Genomic DNA, 13064 nt, shown 5'->3' with positions numbered 1-13064 from the left:
AAACATGGCTTGGGGCAGGAGTGCAGAGAACACATCTAGTTAAAAAGTATTTCTTAGACTTTTTAGCAACGAAATAACAATACAAGTAGAAGTCGGAAGAACACACAGATAAATGTGCAAAGATAACAATGCAAAGAAAATGTAAGATTTATTATGTAAAGTAAACCAGGTTGAAATAAGCACAAACAAAGATTGAAATAGATCAATTGATATTAAAAAAAAGAGTTAGTATTCTGTGAATGAGGTTAGAAAATGAGAAAATTTGATAACAAAATCCTGCAAGGAAGCTTAAATTTCTTTTTTTTTAATCAAAAAAGCTTGGAAGTAAACAAAATGTGAGAACCTGCAATATGAATCAGAGAAACAACTATACGATGAAACTGTTTTGGCGGCAAGCCTTCCAAAACAAATGAATATGAAATCTAAAGTATGTAGGAAAAGAAGTTAGCACCAGAGTTTTGGCGGCAAGCCTTCCAAAACAAATGAATATCAAATCTAAAGTATGCAGGAAAAGAAGTTAGCACCGGAGTTTTGGTGGCAAGCCTTCTAAAACTTTAAAAATAATTAAATTTGAACTAGAATATAAATGAATTAATCCTGCATGCAAACTTGTTAACAAGTTTGAAAAAAAAATTAAAATCTAAAACCAAAACCTGCACAATAGAAACTATTAGAAAAAAAACTTCTTCTCCTTTCAAGAATGCCTCCAACAAGATGAACTCCATAGAATGGTAACCTTCATCAATGTCAACTTAAAACAAGGATTAGAAACCTGCTCTGATACCATGAAAGGAAATAAAAGAGCAAGGAAAGAAAAATGAAATCCAAGTAAGTTTATTGATGAAGTAAATGTTACCAAGAGAAATGCAAAAACCTTGGAGCAATCACCCAAATGTGAAGAAGGAGGCACAAGAACTTTTGAAAAGGGAAAAGCAAAGAAAAACCCCTTGTGATATTATGAATGAGGCAATGCCTAAAATGAGAGAGAGAGAGAGAGAGAGAGAGAGAGAGAGAGAGAGAGAGAGAGAGAGAGAGAGAGAGAGCAAGAAGCTCTTTACAATATTGTCATTAAGAAGAAATGAGAGAAGAGACATCTCTTAAATAGAGATGAGGAGAGGAGTTACAAAGTAACTCCCAAATCTATGAATGCCACCATTCATAAAATGTATGTGCCATGTGTCCACATCCTCTTATGGAGGAAATCTAATATTCCTTAATAAAGGAAAATAAAATAAATGACTTGTCCTCACACATGTACTAGAGGACAAATTACATGTAGGAATTCCAAAGGAATATCCTAAACTACATACAAATAAACCTAAGCCAAGTAAAGATTAAATATTCTAATAGAAGGTGATAGGAAAGTGGTCCGATCCAGCTCGAATATGGGCCGACAGAGAACAGAAATAATGACTATACTAGTCATCAGAGATGAGAGTCCTATCAAGACAAACTTGGATAAGATCATTATGAGTTCTCCTATTAGTCCAAGTATAATTGCATCCCTGCATTTCCAAGTTATTAAGAGCCTGAGCATTTATGAAATCCATAAGGGCCAACCTACTTTCCAGCTGAGGGGGGCTTCCTCCATATTTCTCCTCCTCTCTCAAAGGAGTATTGAAGTCTCCCATAACCAACCAGCTAAGATTTCTGAAGCTATCCCTAGCTTGAATAAGTTTTTTCTAGAAGGAATTTCTAGCCTTCAAAGTGTTGGGAGCATAAATGTTGGTGAGAACCCATGAAGTACCATCTTTTAAATGCTCAAATTTGATACAAGAGAAATTGTTATCCTGAATAATAATGTGACCTTTGATAGAATTAAGGTTCCAAATGGTAGCTATGCCTCTTGAAGCACCTTCAAAACTGCCACCACTAACATTTCCATTTTTGAAAAACTTCAATGATTCAACTTTTTCTTTACTCATTTTGGTTTCTTGAATTAGAAAAATATCAAGTTTACTATCCCTTATCATATTCCTAATGATATCATGCTTATGGGGATTATTGAGTCCCCTAATATTCCAAGAAATAATCTTCATAGTTACTTACCAATTCCTAACTCCTTAAGAGTCTTCCGGGTTCCATCTGTAATGTTCTTGTTGGCCTCCTTGTTTTTGACTATATGGTTAGAGGGTCGACCTAGGGAAGAGGAGGTATACCCGACATCAACTTGAGCTATTCTGCTAGATTTCCTTAGAAGAGAAGTCGAGGGAGTAGTTCCTTTCTTATTCCTATGCTTTGGAATTTTCCACTCAGCATCTGTCTCAAGAGCTGCTTCCGAGTTGCTAAGGATTTTGGAAATTTCTTCTTCATTACCCCAATTAGGGGTTCTGGAAGCATTTGAATCTCTGATAGTTGTTTTTGAGCCCCAATCTGAGTCTAAAAGGTTCAGACCCAAAATTGCACATTTTTGGGCTTCTTGTATTTCAAGACTAGGCATGAGCAGAGAGGAGTCAATCTTTTCTTCCTGGGAGTCAGGGATCTCTCCTTCCTTAGGTTGGTCATATTTCTCTTGTAGTTCCTTTCCCTCAAAAGTGTCAGCTACCACTTTAGCTATAGCTTTTGGGTAATCAGTATGATCTTTCAGCTCCCTTGTTTGAGAAGTAACCAAAAAGTTGGCTTTGGTTGAAATGTTACTCAATGCTTCCTGGGTTAAGGGACTAGAGATAGAAGTTGAAGGAACTTCCTTCTTCTCCCCCATAGAATTAAAATGGTTTGAGTTTTCTTCTTTATTGTCTAAGCTTTTAACTTGCCATACCATTTTTTCTGGCGCCCTTTGGTTCTCAGAATGGGGCTTAGGCTGCTTGGATTCTGCCTTTGGTTTGGTTGGACAGGATTTTGCCCAGTGGCCTACTTTTTTACAATGGAAGCAGACAAAGGTAATATATTCATATTCAATATGTTGCTTCCATGTTCCTAGCTTTGATACTAAATCTATCTGTTCCGGCATATATGCATCATGGGCTATCCCTATGCAGAACCTAGCATGAGTGAGTCTCCTTTTTGAGGTTGTGACTAGGTCTATAGAAAGCAGTTCACCAAAGGAGTTTGCAATTCCAAAGAAGATGCTTTCTGCCCAATATTCAAGAGGCAAGCCTGGTAGCTTTACCCAAACTGGAACTTGTGCCAAGAGGGAGTCATTCATATTCAGATTCCGTTGCCATTTACGAAGAACCAAGGCTGTCTTTCCTACCAACCAGGGACTCCAACAGAGAATCATAAGTTTATCTTCTTCGCATGAAAAAGTAAAAGACAGAAGGCCTTTAGGTAAGGCCTAAATTTCTACACTACCCTTAAGGGCCCATTTTCATTTGACATAAGCCCTAACAACTCCAATATTAGGACGCGATCCCATAAATTTGCCTACCAAGGAATTCGACATACTATTTATATTGTGATCCAAAACCAGATTAGGGATAAAGATAGTGAACTTTCCACCAAAAGGATCAGAAATATTCTTAACAGGAGGAAATGAGGATTTACCAGTTGGTCTAGTTCCAAAGAGGGAAGACCATTTTTTTGTTTCTTTTCCGCTCTCCCCGGAGTCATCATGTGGGATGGGCCCCCCACTGGACCCTTCCCCCAAGAGCCCAGAGGAACCCATTGTCTCCTCTGGCAGAGTACCACCAGTCTGCTGAATGGCAACAACTTCTGGAATGTCTGAAGGCTTATCCTTCTCTCCTATGGGACCAACTACATTGATCTGGCCACTCCCACCATTGGAACCAGAGTTCCTGCCTTGCAGAGAATTTGAATTTTGAATTCTCCCATTGCCGCTTCCTGCTAATTATCCCATTGCCGCTAATTGTTTTATACATGTTGCTTATTTAGGTTATCCCTTTTTATTGCAACACACCAAGGTTGACTACATATGATAGATTATTAACCTCATGCTCGGATCAAAGTTTTTTTGTCAACAATTATATTGTTATAAGTTAAATATTAATATCATTTCATATTAAGTAAATATAAAATCTAATTATATAATTAAATAATATCATATTAATAGTAATAACACTCTATTATAATAATCTGATATTAATAATAATATAAATTAATTATTACTAATTTATTATTATTTAATATAATATATACAATAAAATATCATTAATAAAAAATGATAATTATTAAAATAATTATTTATTAATTTAAACTACTAAAATACAATTTGATTTTAAAATGATGCAAAAATTCTATATAATGATATTGTATTAGGGAAAACTCATTTTCAATGGTTGTACACAAAATCTAAGAAATTTGAGGTATTGAATCTTAAACCCTAGAAATATTATGTACTCAATTTCATAAAACAAAGAATAGAAGTGCTATACTTCCAGCCCAAAAAATAAAAAATGAAATGGAACTAATATAACATACAATATAATGATATATCTAAAAGGAAAACTAAATTGCAATGGTTGTATTAAAATCTAAAAAATAGAGAGTTTTGATAGTGATATATTGTTTATGTAAACTTTGAAGACATTAAAAAGATGTCCTATTTTTAACAAATAGAAATTAGCTGAAGCTACACAAGTTGGCCTTCATCTATGGATACATACACCAGATACATTAGTTACATCAGTTACATTGATAATGACATCATAGGCTACAATATAAGTCAATAGTCAAATTGAGATTAACTGTAGTAATTTTAACAACATAGAAATTAGCTAAAAAACAACTAGAAATATTTTCATGACCTAGATCAAGACTTCCACTTATTATTAGTTGTAGTGATTTTGACAACATTGTTTGCCTTCAATCAATAGCAGCATGCATAAAATATATATTAATTGAGGTGATTTCAACAACACTTGTTGCCCTCCATAAATGACAAGGTAAGTGGAACAAACATGCATTGATACAATTATTTTTATGGCATTAATTTCTCTCCATAAAAGGAAGAATATGTAATATATATGTTAGTTGCAATGATTTTGATGGCATTACTACCCTATGTACATGATAACACATTCTAAATAAAAATTAGTTGTGACATTTGGCATAGATTGGTCTCCATAGTTGGCAACACAAAATAAATAGAAATTAGTTGTTGTGATTTTGATGGCAAAGTTTAGTAGAATATAGAGAATAAAAAATCTTAGTTGTGGTGATCTTGAATTTTTTTATTGCCCTCCCTTCAAATAGATCAGTTGTGGTTCACATGGAAAAGGTTGCCGAAAATCAACTCAAGAGACTGAATACCAAACAAAGATTAACTATAGTAATTTACAACAATATGACATGTCTCAAAATATCCATTACCTATTCTTTACATTTAGAGATTCCATTACCTATTTTTTTACATATAGCGATTATATTCCAGAAAGCCACCTAACCCTAAATTTGCATTCATTTAGACAACTTGTATTAATAATGTCCTTTCTAGCATATCCTCAATGTTTTTACAAACGATGGAAAATTAGTTGAATAAAAAGAAGAATGGTTCGTCTAAAATTAGAAAAAAATTTAATTAATTAAGAAACTAATATTATAAAACTATAAAGAATTAATATTATAGAACTATAAAAAATTAAGAATAACCACATATCAAATACACTTTTGTCCCCTCTCACATGATTTACATTGAAATAAATGGAAAACAAAAGAATCACTAGCCTAAATTAGCAAAAATCCTAAATCCAGCAATTAAAGCCTATGTCAAATGAAGTAAAAGTTTTAATAAAGTACAACCTTATGCCTAGTATTAGCATATTGTAGCATATCGTCATATAATAATAACAAATTAAAAGGAAGAATAGTACATTAGGCAAACCTAACCGGGTTAAAAATCCATGCTCTCCTATTAGAAGACTATGATCTACATTATATAGGACAGCCAACAATGTGAAAATTATTCTAAGAAACTTATGTAAGAGTGGTGGTCCTTATGGAAAATGACATTCCAAATAAAAGGGCAAAATATGGAATAAATTCTCTTCAAAATCCTTAAGTTGAAAACGTAATAGGTATTAAAAAAGCATGAGCATACTCCTTGAGTATGATCTAAAGAGGATAGGTCTATGACACTAGGAAGAAAAGATACAAACTATGATTGAAGTCATAGTCATAGTTAAAGCTATAGGCATGTGAAAGTAAGCAAGAAGCACATGGAGAAAATAAAAAAAGAGGATAGATAAGTTTACAAGAAAGTAAGTACAAGAGATAATGCATGACAGTCAAAATAGTGAATGGTAGAGTTCTCAGTGGTAGAAGACATATCCAAGTGTGATATGGTTGGGAAGTTATGGTATTTTCATGCTAAATGAAATAAGGATGAAATGTTCATTTTTTTCACCAATCACATAAAGCTAACATAGAGAGCATGACCATAATGAGAAAACAAGATTTTGATAGTGACCTTAAGAAAGTTAAAAGAGGGTAGTATATTGCTATAGGACAGGGATAGTGCAAGGTAGAAGACAAGCTCAATTATTAAGAAGAGCGTAATTAGATAGGAATATTTGTTTAACCAATATTCTAGTTGGAGATTTGAGGACTAATGTGATTATGGACCATACACGAGGAAAATGGAGAGTGCATTGTGATATAAGAGAATTGAAAGAATTGGAATGTGGTTATTAATAGGTATGTTCAATTTTTCTAAGGGGATACATCATATATAGAAAATAGAAAACAACATTTTTTTTCCATTTATCCATTACTCTAAAAGTGGCCTAAATAAGGAATTCTATATGGAGATCTATTTCCTTAGGCATAAAAATAAGGATTCCATGTTGGGACTAATACTATTTCCTTAACTTGAGCATTTGGATTTTGCAACAAAGCCATGTCCAACTTGAATGCCTCAAATTCTTTAGGCACAAAAACAAATATCCCATGCTAGGACGAAAACTATTTCTCGAAAATTAAGCTTTTGGTTTTTATAAAGACCTATCTTACTAGGATGCTTCCTACACGAAAAAATGACCATGTCAAGTTCATGGTATGAACTAGATGACTTTGTCCAATTAGTTAAGGAGATGTGATAAAAAAATAATTAGTTCCATTATTTGTTTATTTTTAAACAATACACACTATCTCAAATAAACATATAGTGGCTTTCAAACTAATTTTTTTTGTTCTTACTATCAACAAATAAAAAAAGTTAAGAATTTTCTAGACCAAAAAGTATTCTACCTACCAATAGTAAATAAGAATTATTTGAGGTTATTTCCATATGTTTATCACTTTAGTTTCCATTCTTAAGGTCATATGTTTATGTTGATTACAGATGGAATAGGAATGGAAGCAGTTGTAGTTATTGAACTTGTTACAAAACTATAACTAAAAGATGAAATATAAAATACAAAATGTGACACTACTGTAGTTTGACAAACATTGTCCAATATTGACTATAAATATTGAAACTAAATTACAAAATATCACAAAATGTTGGCATATTAGAAACATGGACAAATCCACAAAATGAAAAAAATGGCGATTTTTTTGTATTCATATATTGTTCTAGCTGAAAATAGGCAATAGAATAAATCCAATTACAATTTTAAAAATTGAATCAACATTTGATGGATTAGAGGGTTTTTATGATCAAACACAAATCAAAACTTAAGACTTTTTTATTGTAACAATTTTAGGTTGATTGAAATGTTGTACCATGTAATTCAAAATTAGTAAGTTATCGTTGTAAGATTCAAGATTAACTATGTACTCAACTTGATTTTATATAATACATTTCATATCTAGTCTAATCATGTTTAAATAATGTGATATAGAGATAAACTAATAATGATATTGACATCCATTGGAAAAGTGGTAGACCTTAATACATAGACAATAATATTTCACTTAGTCAATTGTCAAACATGTATATAATAGTGAAGATTAAAAGTAGTTTCTAGGTTGCAGAGCCAAAGAAAGAAAACTCTATATGGATATATCCTTTAAAAAATAGAAACCACAAATTTTCCCTACAAACTACATGTCATCCAAAATTCTATGGAATTCACGTATTAGTCCAAAAGCATTGCCCATTCCATATCATCATATGAAAGCTCTTGTAGGAGATTGCAGAAAGCCTCTATTTCTCTACATGTTAGATGGAATTTTTGTAGAGCTTCTTCCATGGTTGCAATCTCAAAATGTTGCACATGGTATGCACTTTCACTCATTTCCCTTTCATGTTCAACAAGCTCACAACAACTTGCTACAACATTGTTTAAAAATTGCGATATTGCACGCATGATTTTCCTACCAATTTGTAGATGTTGACAACTCAGTTGGTGGTAAAGTGGTTTGGTCAGCATCGCCACTTGAGATGTCTGTAATTTCCTAAGGTAGCCAATTGTTTGTCATTACTTGAAAGAAAATATAATTGAAAACCCACCAATATAATGGTTTAATTACTATGGATGCGATAGAAAAACTTAGTTTAGTGATTTTTGTGAGGTCCATATAGTTATTAAAACTTATAACTAAAAAAATGATTAAGCACCCACATCAAAAGACCTAGAATACATGGGGATATTATAGTTTTCCATAACCTCTTATGGGTGGAACAAAGACATAGAGTGTCTATGTACATTGAGATTGGACAATTTTAAATATACAAAAATTGATAAGAGATTTATAACTACTTTTATAGATTGATAACTACTTCCTTCACACTTAAAGGTTTCTAAGAAGTTGTGGTAAATTTATTAAACCACACATATTGAGAGGCCTTTTAATTGATGAAATATAAATATTTATTAATAGTAATCTTATTTTTTGAGGTATATTTGACAACTACAAAAATGACATCACTTGGTTCTGTGATTGTAGATGAATGTTGATTGATGAAAGCAAGAAAGTTTTTGCATCTTATAATATATACATTCTCTAAAATGCCATGTACACTAATCAATATCAAAATATTCTTTTTGTGCCAATTTATATAAACCTTGTGATAAGGATCTAAATGGAGACTATGAGCTCCTCTTTTGATTCTTTATGGAGTATGCCCATGTATCAACTATAAAACACACTATTAGACAACATCATTCTATGTCACACTCTTAGATATTTTTCAACAAGCTAGCAGTATTTACAAACACATTGACAAAACACACACCATTAGATAGTGTTAGTCTATGATATTGTGAACATAATCATGAATATACCACTAAAATAAAACAACATTGACATTGGACAAGTTTAGATATACAAAATTTAACTTATCAAGCAAAAAAAATGCAACTCTTAATTACCATTGAATCAAGGAGGGCATTCTTAGTTTTCTCAAATCATAAGCAACCTTTAAAATCGATCTTTTTTTATTTCTCCTTTGTTTTACCCAAAATAAAACAACATTGAAATTGAACTAGTTTAAATATACAAAATTAATAAATAAAAGTTTGTATTATTTGAGAAATAATTAGACTTACATATATATCATAATGGGATATGTGGGGCACATATCTTTATTACATTGAGAACAAATAAACATGAAACAAGAAAATCCATACTTCCTATTAAACCTAGTGCTAAGGATTACATGATGCAACTTCTAAGGTCCTTATATCCTATCTTAACTTCTAATCCTATGGATATTTTAATGTATAGGTGATATACAAGGTAATAGAGAAGATAACAATTGCACCTACAGCCACCAATTCACGCCTAGATAAAATGAACTGAGACACATAAGGACAAACTTTCAAAATAGTTTGCTTATCTTCTTCACCTTTACCTTCTTTCTTGACCTTTGAGCTTGACACTCGTGTTTCTTGTACAAGGTCTTCATGAGAAGGGTTGCTCTTAATTGATGTATTTTCAATCAATTTATCTTTAAATTGGTCACCAACACTCATTTGAATTTCTTCTTGATCAAAATCCACTAATTCAAATTGCTCTGGCTGGGTATTAGAATCAACCAAATTTCCTTTAGCTAATAATGATGGGCGTTTGGGCAACTCTTCTATCTTATTAGAAGCTTCTAATTTTGTCCCCATTTTTATTGTATCTTGAGTTGTGTTAGATTTTGTTGCTTTTGGAGTTTTAACCTTCTCATCATCTTGTTGAATTGCACTAGTCTCTGCAACTTTTGGAATTTCAACCTTCTTATCTATTTGACTTTGATTTGGTTGATTGCTTGATGCTTGTTCATCTTGGACTACAATAGACTTTGCAACTTGTAGAGTTTCAACCTTCTCATCTCTGGGACTTTGATCAGGTTTATTGCTTAATGCTTTGTTATCCTGAGTTGTGCTAGAGTTTGAAATGCCTAGAATTTCAGCCTTCTCATCTCTTTCACTTTGATCTGATTTATTACTTAGAGCTTTGTCATCTTGAGTTGTGCTAGGCTTTGAAACTCTTGAAGTTTCAGCCTTATCATCTCTTGGAATTTGATCATTTTTATTGCTTACTGCTTTGTCATCTTGAGTTGCACTAAACTTTACAGCTTCTAGAGTTTCATCCTTCTCACCTCTATTATTTTGAACTAGTTTATTGCTTGGCACATTGTCAACTTGAGTTGCACTAGACTTTGCAACTTCTGAAGTTTCAACCTTCTCATCTCTTAGATTTTGCTCTGGTTTACCACTTGATGCCTTGTCATCTTTTTTCTCTTTGGATTCTTCAGTAAATCTTGCACTACTTTCACCAACTTGTGGGATACTCTTTTTCTCTTGGTCTAAGATATCACTAGACTTGATTTCTATGGATGGTCTCAATTTATTGATTGTAATGTGAAACAACTCGTTTTCAAATCTAGTAGCAATGTTTGTAGTGTTAACATTCTCAGGAATACTAAAAACCTTTCTAAACTTGAAACCTGGCCTCTTCCTAGGACGCCAATTCCCTTCTACAAGTATCATTTCCTCAACAAAACGTTCTCCACTAATTATGAGATTTCCCTGGTTATCAAGTTGTACTTTTACATCTTCATTTTTGAAACCTGCAAATAAACAAATAATTATAGTTAAAAACAATTTCTTAGTGAATAATTAATGTGTTCATTATTGACTCAATCTATGTGGCCAATCTCTTAGGTGGGATTAAACTAACAAAATAAACCTTTGTAGTACATATTGTGTGTGATTATGGTTAGTATAGTTAGGTATACTATTATGTGATATGACACTATTCTAAACACATTGACATCATATTTTGAACACTTATAACGACTTTACTAACAATAGATCTACGAAACATACTGACTCAATCTACATGACCAATCTCTTAGGTAGGATTAAACTAACAAAATGAATCATTGTAGTATAAATTGTGTGTGATGATGGTTAGTATAATTAGGTATAGTATTGTGGGATATGTCACTATTTTGAACACATTGACATCATATTTTGAACACTCATAATGACTTTAATAACAATAGATCCACAAAGCATACATACAATACTAAGAACTATGATTTAGAGGTCAACTAATAAATTTGCACTCTCAATTTATGCATATAGATCATCTTGGTACTCATTTCATTATACCCAATGAAACTTACATAAATAAAGTACTTGAACTGAAATGTACAAAATGAACCATTTAATAGCATCAAAAATTATAATAGATTTGACATAATGAAGACTTCAAAGAGGTTTCCAATTACTGGCCATCACATGATTATTAAAATTTTGTAGCATTAAACCCACTTAACTTATTGCTCCATTATGAAAACCAATAGTAAGGTGTACTAAACGCCATTACCAAAAGAATCTACATCTGACAATGATGTACTAAGGAACCGACAATAGACTGACAAAAACTATTCGACATAATGAAGACTTTGAAGAGGTTTCTAATTACTACCCATCATATGATCATTCAAAAAATTTACAATTAAACTTAACTTACTGCCTCATTATGAAAACCAATGGTGACATGTACTAAACACCATTACCAAAAGAATCTACATTTGACAATGATGCACCAAGGAATCAACAATAGATTGACAAAAACTATTCGACATAAAGACTTCCAAGAGGTTTCTAATTACTACCCATCATATGACTATCAAAAGTTTGTACAATTAAAGCCCCTTAACTTACCGCCCATTATGAAAACGAAATAATCAGATATACTAAACACCATTACCAAAAGACCCAAAAGACCCAGACATCTGACAATGATGCACCAAAGAACCACCAAACAGATTGACAAAAAATAGTATCAAACCAGATAAATAACTTGAGTAATATAATGAGATAAACCTGGGAGTTCAGCCACAAGAGCATGGGCTCCAGGTGTGTCCATCCATTCAAAATTAGGCTCAAACTCTGGCTCCACAAAACGCAGACTTGATCTTCTTTTGATTAAGATTCCAGGACGATCAGCTTGTCTGCCACTGCCTGAATTGAGCCCTGATGCTTGATTCACATCCATTTCTAAATGCTCTGAATGTAAAACCAGAGATTTCAGAATTATGGGCAAATGGGTTATAGGATTGTATGGTTGGCTCTGAATGTATGATCTCTCTCTGTGTATGTATATATATATATAGGAAAATGGGATTATGTTTTGAGAATTTGTTTACTTGCAGATGAAGAGGAGTTTGGGAAAGAGTAAGGGAATGTTAAAATTTGGAGAAAAAGATTGGAATAATGAAAAAAAGGAAAGAATGTTGATGATCTGTGATTGAGAGGGAAAGGAAAAGTGTAGATATTTCTGTGTATGTTGAAGCAATGGAAATATGCTGTTTTTATATGAAAAGAGATTGTTGGGAATACTAAGTTTAGAAGCTTCAGAGATTACAGCAATCTTAAACCATGCGTAAGAGATCGCTGACGTGGCATTGTGGGTCTCTTCCCTCATGGTGAGTCAAAAGGTGGGGATACCTAGGGGTTTTTTATATTGCCATTTTTATTTATTTTTAAGGGAGGAGTTATCATTGTAAGTGTTTTTTAAGTTAAATCTTGATTCAATTGCACTTTCAAAAGACATGAATTTTGAGGAGAATGATATTATTCTTATTAATTGAGTTCAATCAATTAAGTTATACTTTTTTGGATGTGGTTAATCTTTACATAAAACTGTCGTTCATATGAAAATCCATCGTGTTATGTCATTTTGTGTTTATATGGGTCAGTTGCAGGTGTGTCATTTTGTGT

General features: G+C 32.4%; 1 protein-coding gene across 1 annotated transcript; it reads right to left on the bottom strand.

Annotated features, from left to right (window-relative positions):
• Positions 1-9344: 9344 nt before the first annotated feature.
• LOC131050668 (uncharacterized) lies at positions 9345-12447 on the bottom strand. The gene is made up of 2 exons (XM_057984878.2): positions 12168-12447; positions 9345-10900 (listed from the first exon to the last, which is right to left on the bottom strand). Exons 1-2 carry the CDS (start codon positions 12337-12339, stop codon positions 9546-9548), a joined length of 1527 nt encoding a protein of 508 aa, XP_057840861.1. The 5' UTR covers positions 12340-12447; the 3' UTR covers positions 9345-9545.
• Between the last annotated feature and the right edge of the window lie 617 nt (positions 12448-13064).

Source organism: Cryptomeria japonica, chromosome 11, assembly GCF_030272615.1.
Source record: "Cryptomeria japonica chromosome 11, Sugi_1.0, whole genome shotgun sequence".
NCBI lineage: Eukaryota > Viridiplantae > Streptophyta > Pinopsida > Cupressales > Cupressaceae > Cryptomeria > Cryptomeria japonica.
The sequence above is the reverse complement of the archived record's forward strand: the minus strand, read 5'-3'. Positions and strand labels throughout refer to the sequence as shown.

Bases quoted from the DNA above. Each gene is read 5' to 3' on its own strand.
- LOC131050668 (XM_057984878.2), bottom strand. From the start codon at position 12,339: ATGGATGTGAATCAAGCATCAGGGCTCAATTCAGGCAGTGGCAGACAA. The intron at 10,901-12,167 runs GTTTATCTCATT...GTTTATTTGCAG, and splicing joins TCTTGTGGCTGAACTCCCAG to GTTTCAAAAATGAAGATGTA.